This window comes from Arachis hypogaea, chromosome 13, assembly GCF_003086295.3.
Source record: "Arachis hypogaea cultivar Tifrunner chromosome 13, arahy.Tifrunner.gnm2.J5K5, whole genome shotgun sequence".
Taxonomy (NCBI): domain Eukaryota; kingdom Viridiplantae; phylum Streptophyta; class Magnoliopsida; order Fabales; family Fabaceae; genus Arachis; species Arachis hypogaea.
Window position 1 is genome coordinate 110,958,366 of NC_092048.1, and position 22,393 is coordinate 110,980,758.

The 22,393-nt window shown below is 35.8% G+C and overlaps 1 protein-coding gene across 1 annotated transcript; it reads left to right on the plus strand.

Moving 5' to 3' along the window:
• LOC140177672 (uncharacterized) lies at positions 1-456 on the plus strand. The gene has a single exon (XM_072210821.1). The coding sequence runs from the start codon at positions 1-3 to the stop codon at positions 454-456; it is 456 nt and encodes a 151-aa protein (XP_072066922.1).
• The last annotated feature ends 21,937 nt before the right edge of the window (positions 457-22,393 follow it).

A 22,393-nucleotide genomic window follows, 5' to 3' on the forward strand; every position in this document is an offset into this window, starting at 1 on the left:
ATGTCTTCAAATAATTTTTTCAAAGCAAGAACTATACTGGCTCCCACGTTGGACATCGCTGAAGAGGTCAACAACTATCTGATGACTATCATTCCTGGAGGCAAAAAATTATATCTTAGTTCGGATTCAATTTGTATAGATGAAGGGAATATGGAAAGTCAACTAGATCTTTATGATCCTGAATTACTGAATAGCATAAATTACTCTGGTTTACCTCTACATAAATTGATACTTAAGGTTGGTGTTCCTATGATGTTACTAAGGAATATTGACCAATCCAGTGGTCTTTATAATGGTACAAGGCTACAAGTTAAAAAGCTTGAAAATCATGTCATAGAATGTGAAGTCTTAATAGGTAACAATGTTGGTCATATTGCTTTGATTCCAAAAATGAATATATGGTACCAACAAATAAAACTGTCCCAATTAGATTTTAACAAAGACAGTTTTCCGTAATAGTATCTTTTACCATGACAATTAATAAGTCTCAGGAACAAACTTTATCTCACATTGGATTTACACATGGCCAACTATATACAGCATTTTCAAGAGTTAAGAGTAAGAGAGGTTTAAAAGTTTTGCTTATAAATCACGTAGGAATATCTGCAAATTCAACCATCAATATTGTTTATAAAGAAGTCTTAAAAAAAATAGAATTCTAACGTAAATATTATAATTTTATTTTAAATTTTGTATTAAAATTAATATATAATTATTTTACTTTAAAAAAATATAAAATAATAATTACTCACTGTTTTTATGTTAAACTTTGATTTTGATAATAATTATTTTGTGTGCTTTTTCTTAAAATATTTAAACATATAAAAATATTTTTTACTTTTATAAATTTTTCCGTGTTGAGCACGGGTTCATATACTAGTTAATTATAGTAATATGATATGAGAAATTAATAATTTTTAGATTAATTTTATTAATTATTTAGAGTATTAATTATATTAAGATGCTATAAAAAATTAGTATTTTTAAGATTAATTTTATTAAATTGATAGGATAATCGCTAACTTGGGGAATAAATCGAAAATGAAAAAAAAATATATGTAGTAAGTTCTAAGGTTTAAATGAAAAGATGGACGAAGGATAAGAAGAAAAAAAAAGAAACCCTAAACCATAAATCCTAAATCCTAAATCATAAATTAGTAATTTTTAAAGTAGCTTGATTAGTTATAATATTATATATATTGAAAATTTGTGATTTTGTTATATTAATTTTATTAATTATAGTTAATGATTTGGAGAATAATTTTATTAATTATATAGTAAGATATTATGTAAAATTAGTAATTTTTTAGAGTAACTTTATAGATTATAGTAATATGATTTAGGAAATTAGTTATTTTTTAGTAATTTTATTAATTATAGTAATATAATATGAGAAATTAGTAAATTTATAAAGTAATTTTATTAATTATAATAATATGATATTAGAAATTAATAATTGTTAGATTAATTTTATTAATTATTGTAATATGTTATAAAAATTTATTAATTATATAGAATATTAATTATAGTAAGATGTTATAAAAAATTAATATTTTTTAGATTATTTTTATCAAATTGATAGGTGTTGCCGCTAACTTGGAGAATTAATCGAAAATAGAAAAAAAATATATGTAGAAAGTTCTAAGGTTCAAATAATAGGATGGAACATATTGAAGATAAGAAGAAGAAAAAGAAACCCTAAATTGTGAATCCTAAATTCTAAATCTTAAATACTAAACCTTAAATTAGTTATCTTTTTAGTAGTTTTATTAACTACAGTAATATAATCGGAGAAACTACTAAAATTTTAATGTAATTTTATTATCATAATAATATGATATGAGAAATTAATAATTATTAGATTAATTTTATTAATTATAGTAATATGTCTTACAAATTTGTTAATTATTTAGAGTATAGTAATATGCTATAAAAAATAATATCTTTTAAATTAATTTTATCAAATTGATAGGTGTTACCACTGATTTGGGGAATAAATCAAAAATGAAAAAAATATATGTAAAAAGTTTTAATGTTCAAATAACAGAGATGGACGTATATTAAGAATAAGAAGAAGAAAAGAAAATTCTAAATCCTAAACCCTAAATCTTAAACCCAACTCTAAACCTAAAAATATAAATTAGTAATTTTTAGATTAACTTAATTAATTATAATAAAAAATATATATTGAAAATTAGTGATATGTTACATTAATTTTATTAATTATAATTAAATGATATGGAAAATAATTTATTCATTATATAGTAAGATGTTATGTGAAATTAGTAATTTTTTAGAATAATTTTATAAGTTATAGTAATATGATTTAGGAAACTATTATTTTTTTGGTAATTTTATTAATCATAGTAATATAATCTAATAAATTAGTAAATTTTTAAAGTAATTTTATTAATTATAATAATATGATATGAGAAATTAATAATTGCTAAATTAATTTTATTAATTATAATTGTCATAAAAATTAATTAATTATTTAGAGTATTAATTATAATATGATGCTATAAAAAAGTAGTATTTTTAGATTAATTTTATTAAATTGATAGGTGTTACCACTAAGGACTAACTTGAGGAATAAATCAAAAATAAAAAAATATATGTAATAATTTTTAAAGTTCAAATGAAAGAATAGATGTATATCAAGGATGAGAAGAAGAGAAAAAAATTCTAAACCTCAACCATTAAACCTTGAATCCTAAACCCTAAATCCTAAATCCTAAACTCTAACCCTAAATCCTAAATCTTAAACCCTAAATATAAATTAATAATTTTTAGAGTAACTTAATTAATTATAGTAATATATGTATTGAAAATTAGTGATTTTGTTATATTAATTTTATTAATTATAGTTAAATGATATGAAGAATAATTTTATTAATTATATAGTAAGATGTTATGTGAAGTTAGCAATTTTTTAGAATAACTTTATAAGTTATAGTAATATGATTTAGGAAATTAGTTATTTTTAGTAATTTTATTAATTATAGTAATATAATCTGAGAAATTAGTAAATTTTTAAAGTAATTTTATTAATTACAATAATATAATATTAAAAATTAATAATTGTTAGATTTATTTTGTTAATTATAGTAATATGTTATAAAAATTTATTAATTATTTAGAGTATTAATTATAGTATGATGTTATAAAAAATTAATATTTTTAGATTAATTTTATTAAATTGATAGGTGTTACCGCTGACTTGGCGAATAAATCGAAAATAAAATAAAATATATATAGTAAGTTCTAAAGTTCAAATAAAAGAATGGACGTATATCAAAAATAAAAAAATAAAAAAAACTCTAAAATCCTAAACCTTAAATACTAATTAATAAAATATTAATTTTTTTACAACATCTTACTGTAATTAATATTCTAAACAATTAATATTTTTTTATGACATATTACTATAGTTAATAAAATTAATCTAACCTAATTATTAATTTCTCATTAATAGAATTATCCGAAATAATAATTAATTTTTTAAATTATGTTACTATAACTTATAAAGTTATTTTTAAAAAAAATTATTAATTTCACATGACATCTTACTATAATTAATAAAGTTATTTTTTATATTATTTAACTATAATTAATAAAATTAATCTAAAGAAATTTATTTTTCAAAGTATATTACTATAGTTAATAAAAGTAATATAACAAGTAGAATCTGTGAATTTGCTACAGGAAAGGTGAAAGGCATTTTGGCTGGTTCCATTATGATGGGCCCACCACATTTTCTCTTGTTCTGCAATGTTCGTCGAATTGAGTTGAATTTGGGTACAATTCTTTCATTTTAAAATGGAATTACGTAAATTTTACTTAAACTTTAAATCTCTCGGTCAATTGTTTACCCAGTTAAATGCAAAAAACACAGTAGAATCACATAACGTATGCTGTTGGTGTGCTTGGATCCGTCTTAAAAGAAAGATTTACACTGAACACTTTTTTAATTTCAAACAATCAAGAGTTTCATAGTTTAAAAACGCCAAATTTCATCTAACGAGTCACGGTAATTTTTAGCGGAACGTGGACAGTAAATTTCGAGTGTGCTGGGAAAGACAGTGCCAAAACCACGATAGCTGAGTGGGGAGAAGAAGAAATTGGTAGCGCGACTAAAGAGAGAATAAGAGAGGCCGTGGAGAGATTTAAATTGTCGATGATGGAGATAATAGAAAGGGCGGTGCGCTTACTACGAGCGCTTACTACGACAGAAAAAAAAGAAAGAGAATTAGAAAGAGAAGAGAAGAGAGACGGCCGTAATAGTTAACTAAATATTGAGGGTCTAACTAATTTTAACAATTAAGTTAAATATATTTATTTAAAAAATTAAAAAATGATCCCTCTATATTTTTTATGCAATTACAAAAAAGACCCATTAAAATGAACATTTTTATTTTGCCGTGTTTGGCGCACTATCAGTCAAATTGATTTTTGACGTTTCGATGTCATAAAGAAAGCTTGCCTACTCAATCCATGCCCTTTTTTGTCTATCAGCTTTTGTTTCTCTGGGAGTGAAAAAACATTTGAGGATAAGAAAGACAATAATTTTGACATTTGAAATTATTTAAAAGAAAATGTCTGTAAAATTTTCGCTGACTTTTTTATTTAAAATTCAAATTCAAATCAATAAGTATTTTATTATAGTTTTTAGCTCTAATTGTAAGGGTGTGTTTGGCAAATACGTTACAAGAGAAGAAGTACGTTTAGCCTTCTTGAAAGTTTCAATTTTTTGTTTGGCAAACTTTTGATCCATGAACGCAGAAGTGATTTTATTCTCAAAACCACGTTTACAAGAAGCTACAATTTTGAGCTTCTGCGTTTCACCAACGGGCTTTTACCCATCAATACTCCATCTTTATTTATCTTTTACCAACTTTATCCTTTATACATGTTATTATATTATTTATAGAATTCTTATTATTTTTGTTTACATGAACTCTTTTTTTCTATTATTTATTATTTTTTTATTAATCATTTTTTCGATATTATACACTTTTATAATTACAATTTTTTGTATTATTTTTATTATCTTTTTATAATATGATTTATTGACTCTATTAGGTAAAATAAATTAAAAAAAAAATAATTGTAAATAATAATAATAATAAATTATAGCATATTAAAAAAGAGTATTAAGAGTACTAAAAATATACTATATAAAAAAATATTATAAATTTTTTTTGATTTATTTCAATTACTACCAAGATCAATATTTAATTTTTTTATTATTCTTAGTACTCTCTAAAATTTATATTTTGTTAGTTTTAATTAAAAATATATTTTGCCAATTTTTATATATTTTTTTATTTTAGTGTATAAATATTAATTTTATTATAGAATTAATTAATAAGATCTATTCAAATATCTAAATTAAAATGATAAGATAATTATTTAAGTTGGTGTCTATTTTAGTAATTTTTTTATCTAAAAGTGATTTTGAGTAGTATAATCCAAACAACATTTATTTTACTATAATCCATTTTGATATAAAGATTGCCAAACATAAATCACTTTGACACAAACTTACTTTTCATCAAAATCAAGTTTGCAAAATCAATTTTATACAAACTCCCGTTTGCAAACTGTAATCCAAACACACACTAAGTGCAATGTGTAACACAATAAAAATAACTATTTGTTGAACATTTGAAGCTTCGCTTGTCGATCAACTAACCACTTACTAAATTTTTATTATTATATATATTAATTAATATTAATATTAATATTAATATATTATTATTGAACTAGAGTTATTGATAGTAGTATTTTAGAATGAGGTTGAAAAATAAATAGTGGTGATAGACTGATAGTGAATAAAATAAACTAATTTTTTTAGAAATAAAAAAAGTGATGTATAATCTGTAACACTCTAATATTCAAATCCTTATGCTCGAGTCATAAGTCAATGATATTACGGTGGTACGACTCTCAGGTGGATTTTTAATAAATAAATATAGGTAATTTCGAAAGGAGTATTAATCGAGAAGCCTGAAAAGAGTAGAAATAAAATCGCGAAGACGTATCTCTCACGTTTCGACAACAAAAGATAAACCGTGAAGCCGAAAACAATATACGGACAAGGCGTAGAGGAGATTAAGAGATAGATAACAGATAGATATATATAACATAAGTAAGTAGCTACTAGTCGCGACCCGCGAAGTTTAGGTCGGCTAGAGTACATTATGAAATTAGTTGACAACAGTATATCCTAATCTCTCCCGAAGGAAACATGAGAGCCTCTATAGGCAAATTCAAAGAGTTCAATACATAATATAAACTTTCCAAAACAAAGGTGGAGAGATTCTAATCAAAACACAAAGTAGAGGAAATAAAGATCTTCGCCGTCTCTCAGACGACCCACAACTCACTTCTGAGCACTTGGACCTGTATCTGAAAAACAAGAGATATATACGGAATGAGAACCCCGGGCCCATGGGTTCCTAGTACGGTAAAAGTGCCAAATAAATTCAATGTACTGCAACAAAAACTCACTAAGCATCCTAAACTTCTTCACCAATTATTCATCCTAGGTTCTCACTAATCCATGAATAGGCAACTGTCATAAGGGAGTGCTAAATTCAATTCATGTTTCACATGTTTCCCAACTCGCTGACTCTTCCACGAATCAGACTCAGAATCATAAGCAAAACCATCACCAGTTGTTCTACCTCAGCAGTTCTATATCAATACATCATCATGCAATCGCATCATCAATTCATCCTATCAAGAACAGCCCTCACACCCACCGACACCAGCATGAGGGGCCTCTCAGTTGTACAAACACAAGCAATACAGGCAAGTAATACACAAACATGATACAAGTAGAACAAGTAGCATATAGTCAGGTAACATGGCATATATAATGTAGAAATCCAAGACAAATGGCAAACCCAAACAATTCAAACATACGCAAATGATGAATGTCTGCCCTATGGCTGATGATATCATCTGTCGGTTATATAGCCAACCCGACATGTCCTGGTAGCTAACCATTGGACAAAAACACCCCTTGCGGAGCAAGTAGGTTTGAGCTACAACCCCCTTGCTACTGCCCGCTCAACCCAGAGCCAGTGAAATAATCACTACTGCGGCTACTACCCAGGCGGGTGTCTAAAAGCTCAACCTGGAGCGAGTGGATTCACCACTACTGCCGCTACTACCCAGGCGTCGCAATCTCTGACCTGGAGCAAGTGGGACGAACCACAACCCTTGCTACTATCCAGGTATCTCAAGCATTGGCCCGGAGCAAGTGGGACGAACCACAACCCTTGCTACTGCCCAGGCATCTCAAACATATATTCATTCAATCTCAATTCATATTATCAACATTCATTGTTATCAAATCTCAAACATTAACTTGGAGCAAGTGGGACGAACCACAACCCTTGCTACTACCCAAGTATCACAAATAAACATTTATTCATAATCACCCTTCATTATTATCAATCCTCAGACAATGACCCGGAGCAAGCGGGACGAACCACGACCCTTGCTACTACCCAGGTATCACAAATACACATTTATTCAAAACCCCACGATTAAACTCGTTTATCATAATCCTCCTTTTCCGTCTCATACCCAGAGCAAGTGGATAACGCCACTGCCTACTACCCGGGGTCGCACATCACATTTCAATATTTTTTCATTATTATCCATTTAACATATTCATTCATTAATCATATATGCATTTATACTCAGCCATAAACGATAATGGCTTTGCCGTAACTCGGCAATAACTCAGCCATCCGGCTCATGGTCCAATCAAGAACGGGCCATTTATCAATAAATATAGCCCTCCGGCTCATGGCATACACGGTACTTCCACCGTCATCCTCCATATCTCATATAATCATCTTTGATCATCATTGATCATAACTTTTCCCCTTGCTTCACTCGCAAGTTACCACATCCCCTAGCTCATTGCTAGGCATATCAGAATGATTTAATACATAAGAGGTGAGATCGGAGGCTTAGAAGTATGAGATTTGGCTTTTAAAACTCAAAAATCAACTTTGGCATGAAAACAGGGCCACGCGTACGCGCACTCCACGCGCACGCGTGGATGGCCACAAAACTCATCGACGCGCAAGCGTCATACGCGCGGACGCGCGGGTTGAAAAATAGCCAAACAACGCGCAAGCGTCAGCCACGCGTACGCGTGGGTGCTCTTGCGCCCCAGGCACAAAACTGGCACAACTCTGGCATAACTCTCGGGAAAATAGCTGGGCATTTGGTGCAGCGCATCAACGCGCCCGCGCACACCACGCGCACGCGTGGATAGTGCCTTCTTGAAGAACGACGCGTACGCGCCAACTAAGTTAAAAGCTGCAGAATTTACAGATTCAACCCCCAATCTTCCGACGGACATAACTTTATCATTTTAAATCATTTTTCACCCGTTCTTCAAACGGCATGGACATCTCAGATCCAATTTCATTTCTAAATAGATTTGGCACAAAACAGAGATCCGTAGTCCAAGTTATGTCCCGTCAAAGTATGCCCAAAAACCATATTTTCATACAAAACCACTAGGTGCCATTTTCAAAACAAGCCATTTTCAACTCTTTTCAAAATCAACCAAAACATGCCAATTTCAACCCTTTTTGAAATCAATCAAAATGTACCAAAATCCACATCAAGCCATCCTCAACTCACACATTGACACTTTACCAAAAATTTCCAAAACCACATCTAATCATTTTAACACTTCTCAATCAAATGGCTAAAGGACAAACACAATATCATGTCATACATCCTTCCTCATCCCAATTTCCAATAATACCATTTCCAATCAACCATCATTATACGTAATCAATATCATACTCACTATCACGTGATTTCACCCACAAATCAACCTTAATCATTCCCCAAGCATATATCACAACATACATATCTCTAATGCATCATCATACCATCAAGGCATCAATAATCATAATCACATATATGATCACATAATATATCTCAACCGAACCAAACATACCTCGTCTACATAATTTCACCCAAAATTACCAAATTCCACACTTCAACTTCTCAAACCTTATTCTTCAATAACCAACCTAATCATTCATATATTCATTATCTGAAATTCATCCAATCACTTGTGCCATCATACAATGCACACATCGACTTACCTTTCTTACCTCTTTCCGGCCTCCGGCCCAAAATTCACGGCCTCCGGCCCAATTTTCACAATTTAAATGCATAAACCACAAATCAATACTCATTACCCAGTACATCAAATTCTCAACCCAATCATTAATTCACATTACATATCAACTATGCATATTAGCACCAACCATTTACACAATCCAAACTTAATCCTAGGGGCATCTAGCCTAGGAATTCTCATCACAACACACGGTACTTAAATGAAACTTAAACCGTACCTCTTGTAGCCAAACCAATTAAGCCTCTTCTTTGGAATTCTTCACCAACCTTAGCTCCAAGCCTTACCAAAGCTCCTCAAGCAATACCAATCTCCCAATTGTGCACCAACATCACCAAATACACTAACATAACCAATGTCACATACATACATCAACCTAGGGCTCATAAAAATGACAAATCACAAGGGTTTGAGCACTTCTTACCTCAGCCCATATGAAGTAGGGATAGAACCCACTTAGAATCCATGTTGGAGTATCCCTAAACACCCAAAATCACAAGATTTCAACACTAACTACCCAAAAACGTGTAACAGTGGGGAATTTCGAAAACTGGGCAGAGATGAATGAAATACTCACCACCAAACTTAGATAGAATTGTAGAGGATGAGAAGAGCAATGCGTGGCCGCAAACGGCTCGTCAATCGGAGCTCCGTAGCTCAAGTTATGGTGGTTTGAAGATCAAAGAGAGTTAGGTTTTCTCTCTTCTCTTCTCTCTTCTCTCTTCTCAAATCAGCGCCCCAACCCTTCTTTTTAGGGTAAAATGAGCTGAAATGCTCACAACTAATGTTTATATATGTTGGGTCTTGGGCCCACTTAGGCCCGGTTCACTTATTTTTGCCCATTGGCCCAATTTTGGGCCAAAACCTTTAAAATTAGCGCTCTAAATCGCACTTTAAATATTTCTACCTTTCCTAATTATAATTCCTCATTTCTTAATCTTATTTACCCATAATCAATTTCCTCAGTTGTAGTACCAGACAGATCTCAGCCGGTACTGCCGGTCAAAATTCCACTGCGCACTTTTACGCAGAAAACTATATTTTCCGACTCGGAAAAATTCACTGAATCCAAATATCGTATTTAAATTATCAAATTTCAATTGCCAAATATTCCAACCATATTCGCTCCTATTTAACTTATTATTTACTAAATTTTGGTTAGACCGGGTATTACATAATCCAATATTATAGTTAATTGGTGTATTTTTTATATAAATTTAAAATTTTTTATTTTATTTTAAATAACAAATCAAATTCTCAGATTTAAAAAATCGGAGGATCAGATTTCTATAATACATAAATTGAAAGGTCTAATATGTGGTGAGATGAAATTTTTTCTTTTTGCTTTCAAATAAATTGAAAGGTTTGATTTGTATGTTTAAAATTTTTTTTAATACTAAAATATAAATCTGATCCTTAAATTTGTATTTTTTTTTAAAAAACAAAAATCACAAATCTAACCCTCATATTTGTGATATTAAAAAATAAATAAAAATTACAAATTTAACACTCAAATTTGTGGCATTCACAAAAAAATACACTAATTTTTCAGGGCAAAAAACCATAATAAGCCACTGCCAGGCCGAATTTACGTATATAAGCCAAAATCAAAATCGTTTCAATAATGAGCCAAAGCATATATTTATATAAATCGAACCAGTGTGGTTCGAACTGCATTTAGTAATAATTCGAACCAAAGCAGTTCGAATTACAAAAATAGAGATCTAACTAAATCGAACCAGGGTGGTTCGAACTAGCAACGCACGTAATTCGAACCATAGTGGTTCGAATTATAGAGAGAGAAGCTGCACCAAGTAATTCGAACCAGGCTGGTTCGAATTACACAATCCCTAATTCGATGAAGGCTGGTTCGAATTAGTGGGAGACAGAGCAGTATATATATGGTTGTAAACGTGAGTTGCTCTCATTAGAGGGTGTAAGATGGCTAGTGAGGAGAGTTTTGTTGTTTTGGTTCATCACAGAGGATCCATTAAGAGGAAAACTCATTCCGGTGTGAAGTTCACAGATAAGGATCCTCTCTGTATTGTCGTGAGTCCTACGACGAGCTATGATGACCTTGTTAGATCTGTGCTGATGAAGCTTGGTCTGGAAGATGCGAAGCGGGTTAAGAAGTTTTTCTATCGCATTCCAATCATGGTCCTCCAGGATACCGTGAAGTATGATTGTTTCACGATTGGTAGTGATGAGGACTTGCAAGTCATGTTTCTTTGTCGGCGGCAGTTTCCGGAGGTGAGGACACCAGAATTGTTAGCAAAGCTGGTTGATGTGGTATCCAGCTCAGGGGGTTCGAACCGGAATACCACCACTTTAGCCATGGCAGCCGGTTCTAGTTCCAGGCCTGCCGTTGCTTCTTCCTCCGTCCCTGTGTACGAGCTAGCGGTCCAACCTGTCGCCTCCCCGTCTTTTGCTGTTGATCTAAATGACAGCGTAGGCAACGAGGTAGGATCATTTGATATTCTGTCGAACGCTTTACAAGGCGTTGCACCGCTTGGCGTTGGAGACGGATTGTTGGGTGATGCAGAGGATGATGACGTCGAGCCGGATATGATTGATGATGACAGCGGCGATGATATCGGAGCGAGTGAGCCTGCACTGGCGGTAGGTGGTTCTAGCTCTGGCACACAGCAGTATCCACCACATTTTTTCTCTTTGGACTTGGATGCCATGAGGCAGGAGGGGGTTTCTGGGCACTCTGTTGGATTCAGAGCTAGAGATGCGGAAGGGACTGCTGGTCTGACAGAGTTCCAGGTTGGTCAGCAATTTCAGGATAAAGATGAGGCCCTGTAAGTGTGAAGACTTACAGCATCCGGCGAGGGGTACAGTACAAGGTAGTGGAGTCTGATTATCGCCGGTATGTGGGCAAGTGTTCTGAGTTTGGGAATGGGTGCACATGGTTGATTCGACTGAGTCTCCGGCAACGCAAGGGCATTTGGGAGGTCAAACGGTACAATGGACCTCACACTTGCCTTGCCACCTCCATCTCGAGTGACCACAGGAGTTTGGATTATCATGTGATATCGGCGTTCATTATGCCAATGGTAGGGCTGATGCATCCGTCAGCATCAAGGTGCTCCTAAATGCCACGGCAGCACACTTTGGGTTTAGGCCGACTTACAGAAGGGTCTGGATGGCGAAGCAGAAGGCAATTGCCATCATCTACGGTGACTGGGATGAGTCATACAGCTCCCCAGGTGGGTGTTGGGAGTCCAGTTGACGATGCCTGGTACTGTTGCAGTCCTACGGACGAGCCCCGTTCGAGTTGGTGGACAAGTAGACGAGTCTCAAGCCTATTTTCACAGACTTTTCTGGACGTTTCCACCGTGCATCGAGGCATTCCGTCATTGCAAGCCGCTAGTTAGCATTGACGGCACCCATCTGTACGGCAAGTACGGGGGGAACGTTGCTCATCGCGATTGCACAGGACGGAAACTCCAACATTCTACCTGTTGCATTCGCACTAGTAGAGGGTGAGAATGCAGAGTCTTGGACATTCTTTCTCTCCCACCTTTGATAGCACGTGACACCGCAGCCGGGTCTACTGGTTATATCGGACCGGCATAACGGCATCAAGGCTGCGCTTGAGGCTCCTGACGGAGGTTGGTTACCTCCATCTGCATACCGTGCATTCTGCATTCGACACGTAGCGGCTAATTTTGCCCTTACCTTCAAGGACAAAGACGCACATAGGCTTCTAGTGAATGCCGCGTATGCCAAGACTGAGGTTGAGTTTGATTACTGGTTTGATATTTTGCGGTCTGAAGACCCGGCAATGTGTGAGTGGGCGAACCGGATTGATTATTCCTTGTGGACTCAGCATTGTGACGAGGGGCGGAGATTCGGTCACATGACGACGAATATCTCCGAGTGTGTGAACTTAATCCTCAAGGGTGTCAGAAACCTCCCTGTATGCTCCCTGGTGAAGGCAACATATGGAAGGCTTGCGGAACTCTTTGTTCGCAAGGGGAGAGAGGCTGAGGCCCAGATGGGAACCGGACAACAATTCAGTCAGCACTTGGTGAAGTGTATTGAGGCCAACTTGAAGATGGTCAGGTGCTTCACGGTGACTTTGTATGACCGGGATAACTCCGAGTTCACCGTAGCAGAGACCACTCCGACTGGTTCTTTCTCATTGGGTAGCTACAGAGTATCTCTTGCCTCTCAGACATGTGACTACGGGTACTTCCAGGCACTTCATTTCCCGTGTCAACACGCACTTGCTTGTTGTGCCTACTCACGGGTTACCTGGACCTCTTATGTTCACAGTGTGTATCGGATTAGTTCGGTATTCAGTGTGTATCGCATGGGATTCACACCTCTGATCCCGGAGGGTTTCTGGCCACCATACGATGGGCCCATTGTGATGCCGGACCTTGACAAGAGGCGTGCGAGAGAGGGTCGTCCGAGGTCCACTAGGATACGGATGAATATGGACGAGGCAGATCCGAACCGGCCAAAGAGGTGTGGCCTATGTCGCCAATCCAGACACACACGTCGAAGTTGCCCACAGCTAGCTGGATCGTCTCACACAGGGGGCCATTAGTCGCCATGTTCTTAGTCTTGGCACTTTTTTTTTTTAATTTTCGCGTTTCGATGTTTTATTTAAGCACTCATGTAATTTATTGAGCTTTGTGCGTTGTATTGTGGATGCTGCGTTAACTATTGAATATGTTATGTTTCACTTTGAGTATTTCTACAAGTTTGGTGAATGCAAATTTTAATAAATAAATCTACATATTACATTGTTATCTAATGCGATGACTATGATAGTCAATGATATAACCAATAAACAACTGTTTTCAAAGTACAACAACATGAACAAAAAAAAAATAAGTTGGCTAAAATAACAACAAAACTACACACGGCCACCATACATGAATGAAAATGAAAATCCAACATACATGAAACATGAATCATCTAAACAGATGCGAGCCCGTAAAGCAACGACGGGGTACCCGTGTCCTATGACCTCAGCGGATAAGTGGCTCCTCGTCCTCGATCTCATCCTCCTCCTCATCCGGGGCAGGCTGTGCAGGTGGCGTAGAATGGACGGGTGCCGCAGACGGCCCGTCAACTGAACGTGATGCAGCGGTGTAGGCGGAGGGTGGGGTACCTCCCAACGCAAAATGGTCAGCAACAGATGTCGTAGGAGGCTCGTTCAAATCGACATCTAAATGTGCCTGTGTGCCGGAACTCTGACCACGCCTCCGGACAGACGCGTCCTCCTGCATAATGACAGTAATCTCGTCTAGAAAGTGTGAACCCCCGAAGTTCGCATCAAGCGTATCTGCGGCAAGAAAATCTGCCCACTGTGATCCCGGACTAACCCATGGGGTACTCTCCTGAAGAGCCTGGTCATGGCCTGGTACACCAACGAAGTAATCTCCAAAAGGCCCCGCTCCAAGCCCAGCATCACCAGTGTCAGCCCTGTCACCCATACCTAACCCATACCACTCACCTCCATGTCCGCCATCATGGGTACTACCACCAGCAACTGCAACAGCCCCTGCACCATCTGCACTCTAGGACCCTTCTCGCTACCGGTCTATCCGCAGCCTCCACATCTGCACTCTAGGACCCTTCTCGCTACCGGAAGGGTTGTAACCTGACCACCTGCATCATACATATGTCTTATGGCTACTTAAATGTGTGCTTAGGGTTTGTAATACATTATTAATGAGCATGGAGTTATGCATATTAAATTGAAATAGAGAAGGCTGAGTAGAGTACCTCGAGGCCAATGGCCAGCTGAACGTCTCATACCCTGCAGGCCTAAACCGAGGAAATCGCTAGAAGATCCAAGACTGAAGTAGCTGAAGTAGGCCCGCTAACTTGACCACATGTCTGTTCGCCACTCAGCACATGCACCGGTACAACCATGCCAGTGCTGCAGAACCCCAGCTGTAGGTACCCATCTTCTCCAGCCTAGCTATGTAGGGAAGCCATCTGATGTGAATGCGGTTGCCGGACTTGTCCGCAAACAGCTGCGTACCCTACAACATCATGATGTACGCACGGGCATATCGCCGCACAGTCTTGTCATCGGCTCCCTCGGGGCACTCACCAAAAGTCTCCTGGAACCAGCTGCAGTTCACTGTATACTTCTGAACTTGGCTGGGAGGAGGAATCACTCCAAGCAACTCCTGGAACCACACCCAGGCTGGACGGCCACCCTGGATGTATATCTGAAATTCTGATAGGCAGCCACTCACGTAACGCCCGTCCACTGGCAAACCCAACTGGTATGCCACGTCCTGAAGTGTGATTGTGCACTCTTCGAATGGCATATGAAACGTGTGCATCTCCAGATGCCATCGCTCGACGAATGCACTGACAAGGGCCTCGTCTAACCGGAACCATCTATCGTTTAGCCTTGCAAGATGGTATAGTCCGGCCATCTGCAAGTACGGAACGTATCTGTCATCCAGTCGCATGCCCTGCTGCCGTCGCATGTTCCTGATGCATCGCTGAGGCTGCGCATGACATGCACCGCATTATTAGAACCAGCTTCATAACCAATGACAAACATAACCAACACGATAAATCATCAACAAAACATCATACTAAATCAAACCGCATAAAAATCCATGAACGAGAACCACATGCAAAACAACTACCATAGACCACACAACTAAACCACTAACATAAAACAGCTTAACTAGAACCACTAACATAAAACAGCTTAACTAAAACCATTAACATAAAACAGCTAACATAAAACAACTAACACAAACCACTAATATAAAACAACTAACACAAACCACTAACATAAAACAACTAACATAAACCACCAACATAAAAAAAACCAACATAAACTACTAACATGAAGCAGCTAACATAAAACAACTAAACCATCCCACTAACATAAAACAACTAACATAAACCACCAACTAAACCACCAACCTAAAACAACCAACACCTACCACTAACGTAAAACAGCTAGCATTAAACAACTAACGTAAAACACTAACATAAACCACTAACATAAACCACCAACAGAAACTAACTAAATAAACCACCAACTAAACCACCATCTAACCCGCATCCTAAACCTCTCAACTAAACCACCAGCAATACCACTACGCTTTACCGCTAACATAAACCGCCACTAAAACCAAAGGCAAAACCACTAAGTCACATATACCACTAGCACGAAGTTATTTCTGTACTAACCTCGTCGTTGATGACCCCGGCTATATGAGTAACTCCGTCCAAGCGATATAATCGTGCCGGATCGTCCCCCATCAGCAGAGTATTCCGTTCAGATCTTCGTCGGAGAGAATCTAGGTCATTTTCTCTGGGATTTGGTGGGGTAGGAGAAATGAAGAATGGTTCGAATGAGGCTGATTCAAACTCCTTATATAGCCGAATCTTGAGTAATTCGAACCAGGGTGGTTCGAATTACTATTGGAGTCACGAGAAGGGTAATTCGAACCAGGTTGGTTCGAATTACATGGTTAGCTATGGTTGGTATAATTCGAACTTGCCTTGTTCGAATTATGTGCAATTTGAGTTCGAACCAGATCGGTTCGAATTACGTTCAACTTTTTCTCCTCCTAATTTGAACTAAGTTGGTTCGATTTACTAAGGAATGTAGTTTGAACCATGCTGGTTCGAATTACATTAAAATAGGCCTTGGCTCATTGCTGAAACGATTTTGCTTTTGGCTTATTTACGTAATGCGAAACTTGCCTTGGCTTATTAGGGTTTTTGGCCCAATTTTTCACATTATTAAAAAACATCACAAAATTTCCAATAAGAAAAATAAAAAGTGGATAAAATAATGGTAATACTGGTAATTGGTAAAGTAGCAATTATATTGTATGAAAATAAAATTGATATTTGATTTAGACTAATATATTTTGTGTATCATTATTAAACGTAATAAAAATTTGTATATCCTTGTTATTATATCTTTCTATATATTTGTGTCACTGTTATATTTATATCTGAAAAGATCCTAACCAAACACGACTTACAATTGTGTTTTACACTATGATGCATGGATATTGATATGGACATGGGACATGATATAATACGGGACATGTCAATATGCAAATTTTAAAATTTTATAAGACACAGGAACACACATACATATAAAATAGATAAATCGTAATGATATTTTAATATGTTATTGATATTAAATATAAATTAATTTTTTAATTATTTTTAATGTCTTATTTTAATTATATAAAGTATTTAAAATATTTTTTGTTTTAATAAATAATAATATATACTATATCTAAATTTATTTTAAGAATATATGTTAAGAATGAGATTGGACACGCTAAGTGTGTCCGAAGAAAATTTTTTTACTTTTTATTAAGACAGTTGGATAGAGTAGACACGCGTGTTAGACACAGTAGACAAATGTAGGTGAATGTTGTGTCCAAAATGCATCTAGATTTTACACTTTATATATGTTAATCGTTTTTATTACAAGGATACGTAAATTGGATTATTACATTGATTCAATATCTATCCCGCGGGTCGTTTACTAGTATATGTATATAGCTGAATAGCTCTTTCTACATTAGCCATCATCAACGTGCTTTCACATGCCATGCCATTCTAAGAGATATAAATAGTGATGACGAATCAGAACCCGTTTACACGCCTTGCTTTCATTAAATATGTGCAACTTGTTTGTTGCTGGTAAAAAACACCTTTTTTTTTTCATTATATATGATGAGGCCAGAGACAGTATCTGACAAGCATATTGTAAAGGCTATGCTCTGTTTTATGTTTTACATTTAATTATTTTTTACCCTAATGGCAGGCAACTTCTGATGCTGCTTACATTAAAGGTTTTGGAATTAGCAGCGATAACCCTCCCCGCCATTTTTTTAATAACTTATCTCCAATGACCACACTACTAGCTTAGTTGTTAATCGTCAGTAGTAGTGGTGAGAATCAAATTAATATATAGGCATAACAAAACGAAAACAAGAAGAAGTTGAAGTGGGAAGTACTATGTTGCTAAGAATTCATCATGGTTTATATTTGGCTGGTAAAATAATTAATCTTATCTGGTAAATGACCATATCATAAAGATTGGTGGTTACTCACATCATAAAAATATTTTTACGTAAATAATATATAATATCTAGTAAAATATAACTTTGTTGAAATTTCTTAAGTTATTTATGGAACTGTCTTATATATCTAAGATATTCATAGTCACAAAATTTAATTTACTATTCAGAACCATATAAAATGAAAAATATGATTTTAGAAGAAGCTGCAATATTGAGATTGAGGTTGAGATGAGACAAAGGAAGGCAAGGATGATGAATGGGGAGTGGTGAGTGTGGACCAATGATGTCTTGGCTGCATCAGACACCATGGGAAATCGAAATTGAAGAAATTCCTTGATCCAAGAAGTACCAGAGTAACATGATCATCCATCACACAGCTGACACCTGTCCCCAACAAAAGTGCTGCATTCAATTTAGTGGCCTTTCAAATGGGATCATGAGATGGGACATTTCAACTCCAGATATACTATAACAACTCACGCTCACGGATGATGTGCTCAACTTCGTCATATACTACTAGAGTCATTAATTTTCACTATCACTATCAAGGGACCATCATGAACCAAATGATCCCTGAAATGACATGGTACGGTGCTCAACAACAAATTATTGCAACTGCAACCACATCCTTACTAATTAAATAACCCATCCAACCCGTTGTTTTCAACTAACTGATTTGAACTTGTTTTTCAAAAAATGCACAGCTAGGAAAAAGATGAAGGAAGTAAATTCAAATGATGATGGGATTTCAATTTCGAACGAAAGGTTCTAGCTATACTAGGTACTGGTTTATTATTGTGACCACGTGAAACCTCAAAATGATGAGTTGTGGTGGCATTAACTTGACGCTACAAAATGAAGTTATTTGAAGGAGTCTTAAAACAATTTCAACGTCAAATTAAAGGTCTTACTCTGTTGTTCCCTAATCCTAATAAATGTCGTCTAGTTAGATGAGTGTGGAAAAAGACAAAGGGCATTATTGGTATTTCCAGAGGGAAGCCTAAAACCTGAGTAGTATATATATAGGCAGGTGTCGCTGAGTGTTTAGCTTTCATTCTTTCCATTCACAAACAGAAACGGACGTCTATATGGGATTCCCAGTGGGTTACACAGAGCTTCTGTTCCCAAAGCCTGTTCTTCAAATCCTCTCCGTATTGGGTTACATAAGAAGGTTGATTTTCACCTTCTTCAGCTACACGGGCCTCCCCAACTTCCTCGAACCCGATGACACCGATAACACAATGCCCCAATTCCACCCCGTGTCGGAGCTCCTCATCAGAGAGATCCTTCCCGTGGTGAAGTTCTCGGAGCTGGTGGAGCCGCCTGAGAGGTGTGCCGTGTGCCTCACGGACTTCGAGCAGGAGGATGAGATCCGACGGCTGGTGAACTGCACGCACGTGTTCCACCGGGGTTGTGTGGACCGTTGGATGGGTTACGATCAGAGCACGTGCCCTCTGTGCCGGACACCCTTCATTCCAGATGATTTCTTCAATCACGGCCTCTGGGCTGCTTCTGCCATTCCCGAATTTCATGCTTAGCTTCTTCTTCTTCTTCTTAATCTCTTCATTTCATTTCCCTATGTATCTATGTGTGTACATAGTTCAGCTCCTCCAAATGGACCCGCGGCTCCTACAGTTTAATTGAATTGGTATTATATCCATCTCGGTTTAGATTACTTTTTCATATACAGAATTGGATTTGGCTTGCTACCAGTTGCCTTGCATTGCATTGCATTCTTCCTCTCTCTGCTTATAGATTATTGTTCCAGTGTAGATAATCCTCTTAGTTATATTTGGCCTTAGAAAAAATTGAACTTGGTAGGTATACTTGGACAAAGAAGATCGTGACTACTATAAAAGACATTCCGACTTCCAAATCATATATAAATCGTAAAATTAATCATGTGTCCAAGTCATATATAAATCATAAAATTAATCATGTGAGTATATCTCTTTGTTGTGATACAAAGGGCTCTTTTCATAACAAGAGATTGATAAATAAAATTGATGTTATGATTTATAGTCATTAAATTGACAATGATAGTCATTAAATTCATTGGTTTCAAAGTTAGGAGTAAGGCAAATAACCTGAGGAATCAATTATGATTCAGAAATGTTTGGTAACCAAAGAAAATCAGCCAAAAACAGTCATAATTTGTCTTATTTAGCATTCATTAATTGTTGCGACAATTAATTAATGTTAAATAAGGCAAGTTTTTGCTGTTTTTTTTTTTTTTTGTCTACCTAACATTATCCTTATGATTATATGGTAATAGCTGGCTAGCTTCTACTTCCTTACACGTGATCAATTCATTCATGTCTCATCAAAATTAAATAAGACTGAGAAAAGGTAAGCCGGCGTGGTTTGTTGAATAGAGGAGAGGAGGGCAGAATCGATAAATTATGAGACAAGGTGTTTGTTTAACTTTGAATGAATGCTGCTTATGTTAACGTTCTTCGTCCTGTCTGGCTCCATTCCACGCAACCTAGTCAAAATTATTAATATAATAAAATCGGTAGTGTGACCTGGTGCAACTGCAATAAAATAAGGCTCCGTGTTTCAAAGAAAATTATAATTTCCATGAATTAAGCATGCTTAATTAATTACTTGCTTCCCCTGCTTACTCGCCATCTTAAATTTTAACAGACGAGACCCTTTTTTATATTATTTATTTGGTGGAGTCACAGTTAAATTATAGTTTTGTTGGCAACCGATTTTTGGCGGAGCAGCGAGCTAACGGCTGTAGATCTTCTATTTCATATAGGAATTGGACCTTCGGTTATGCTTACCTGTACATGAAAGTTACAATAAATTAGTTATCAAATAAAATTTTTCTCATAAATATCTCTATAATTAATCTTTAATTTTAGACTGTTTTTAATCATTATTAAAGAGATTTGTAAAGAAATTAAATGGGAGAAAATTTACTAAGACTGAATGAAAATGATTATTGATCTGAAGCGTGTATACAAGGCTCACGCACTCTTCCTATATAGATGTAGAGCAAGAATATCATCAAGATTCTATTATAAGATGAAGGAGCCCATGTATGCATGGACTATTACTGTTGAGCCTAGTTTGATTTTGGGTTAATTATGATGACAAACATTTAATTGGGTTGAAAGTCCAATATGGTTTAATGGGTGTTTTATTGTAGCAAGCCCAAATATACTAGTTTATGCTGCAACAGCCCATCACAACAAATAGAAAAACAGCTCACATTGTTCCTTAGTGCAGTAAACAAGTCCAACAATTTCTCATAGCATCGTTCAGCAACATTAAATGATTATGTATATATTTGCTAAAAAAGAAATATGAGGATAGCTGTATCATGCAAGGACAAGTGTGGCTCTGTAAAAGCAAGCAAGGACACAAAGGGCACACACACTAACTCAAGGACATCAGCAAAGCACTGCTGTGGATCGTGGTTATGCAAAACACAAACTTGCATAGAGCTGCAGCAAAGAAATGGAGCAGAATGGAAAAGAGGAACATGCCAAGGAAGAAAGAAACACCAAGGATAGCAGAGGTAGTGGTGGAGCTCCTCGGACAGCAGGGGAGGTGGAGTAGGATGAAGAAAGGACGGCATGCCATCAAGGACCACTCCAACGGACAGCAAGGAAAAGCAAAGAGGATGAAGCTACCATGAAGCCAAGCTGAAGATATATAACAAGCCTCACTCCAACATTTCAAGTTAAGGAATAGAGCACACACTTTCAGAGCACCTTCTCTAACACAGAGCTGAAATCTCTTTCTTCTACTCAAGCTTAATTCTGATTTATTGTTATGGCTGTCTTGCGTTATTTTCTGTTTTGAGAAAAGGCAATTATGTGAGGTTCAAAAGCCAAGAGAGAAAAGGCAAGAGTGATGCAAAAATAGCCACTGTTTGTTTTTCTGATGTAATTTGGGTTTATGAACTAGGATTAGTTCCCCTTGCCAAGTTGGATTAGCACTTGGTGAGAATTGAATCTGTGTAGATTTTCCTTCTAAGTTGGGATAGCACTTTGGGGTTGCTAAGCTTTGGTGAAGAAAGCTTAGGGGTAGATACTAGTTGAATTAGGGAGTAATTCAATAGTATTGGTGTATGTAACCTGAGAATTATAGTGAAAATTCTACCATGGTTTGTGGTGGAGACTGGATGTAGGATTCA

Excerpts from the sequence above, each read along its gene's own strand:
- LOC140177672 (XM_072210821.1), top strand. The coding sequence starts at position 1 with ATGTCTTCAAATAATTTTTTCAAAGCAAGAACTATACTGGCTCCCACG.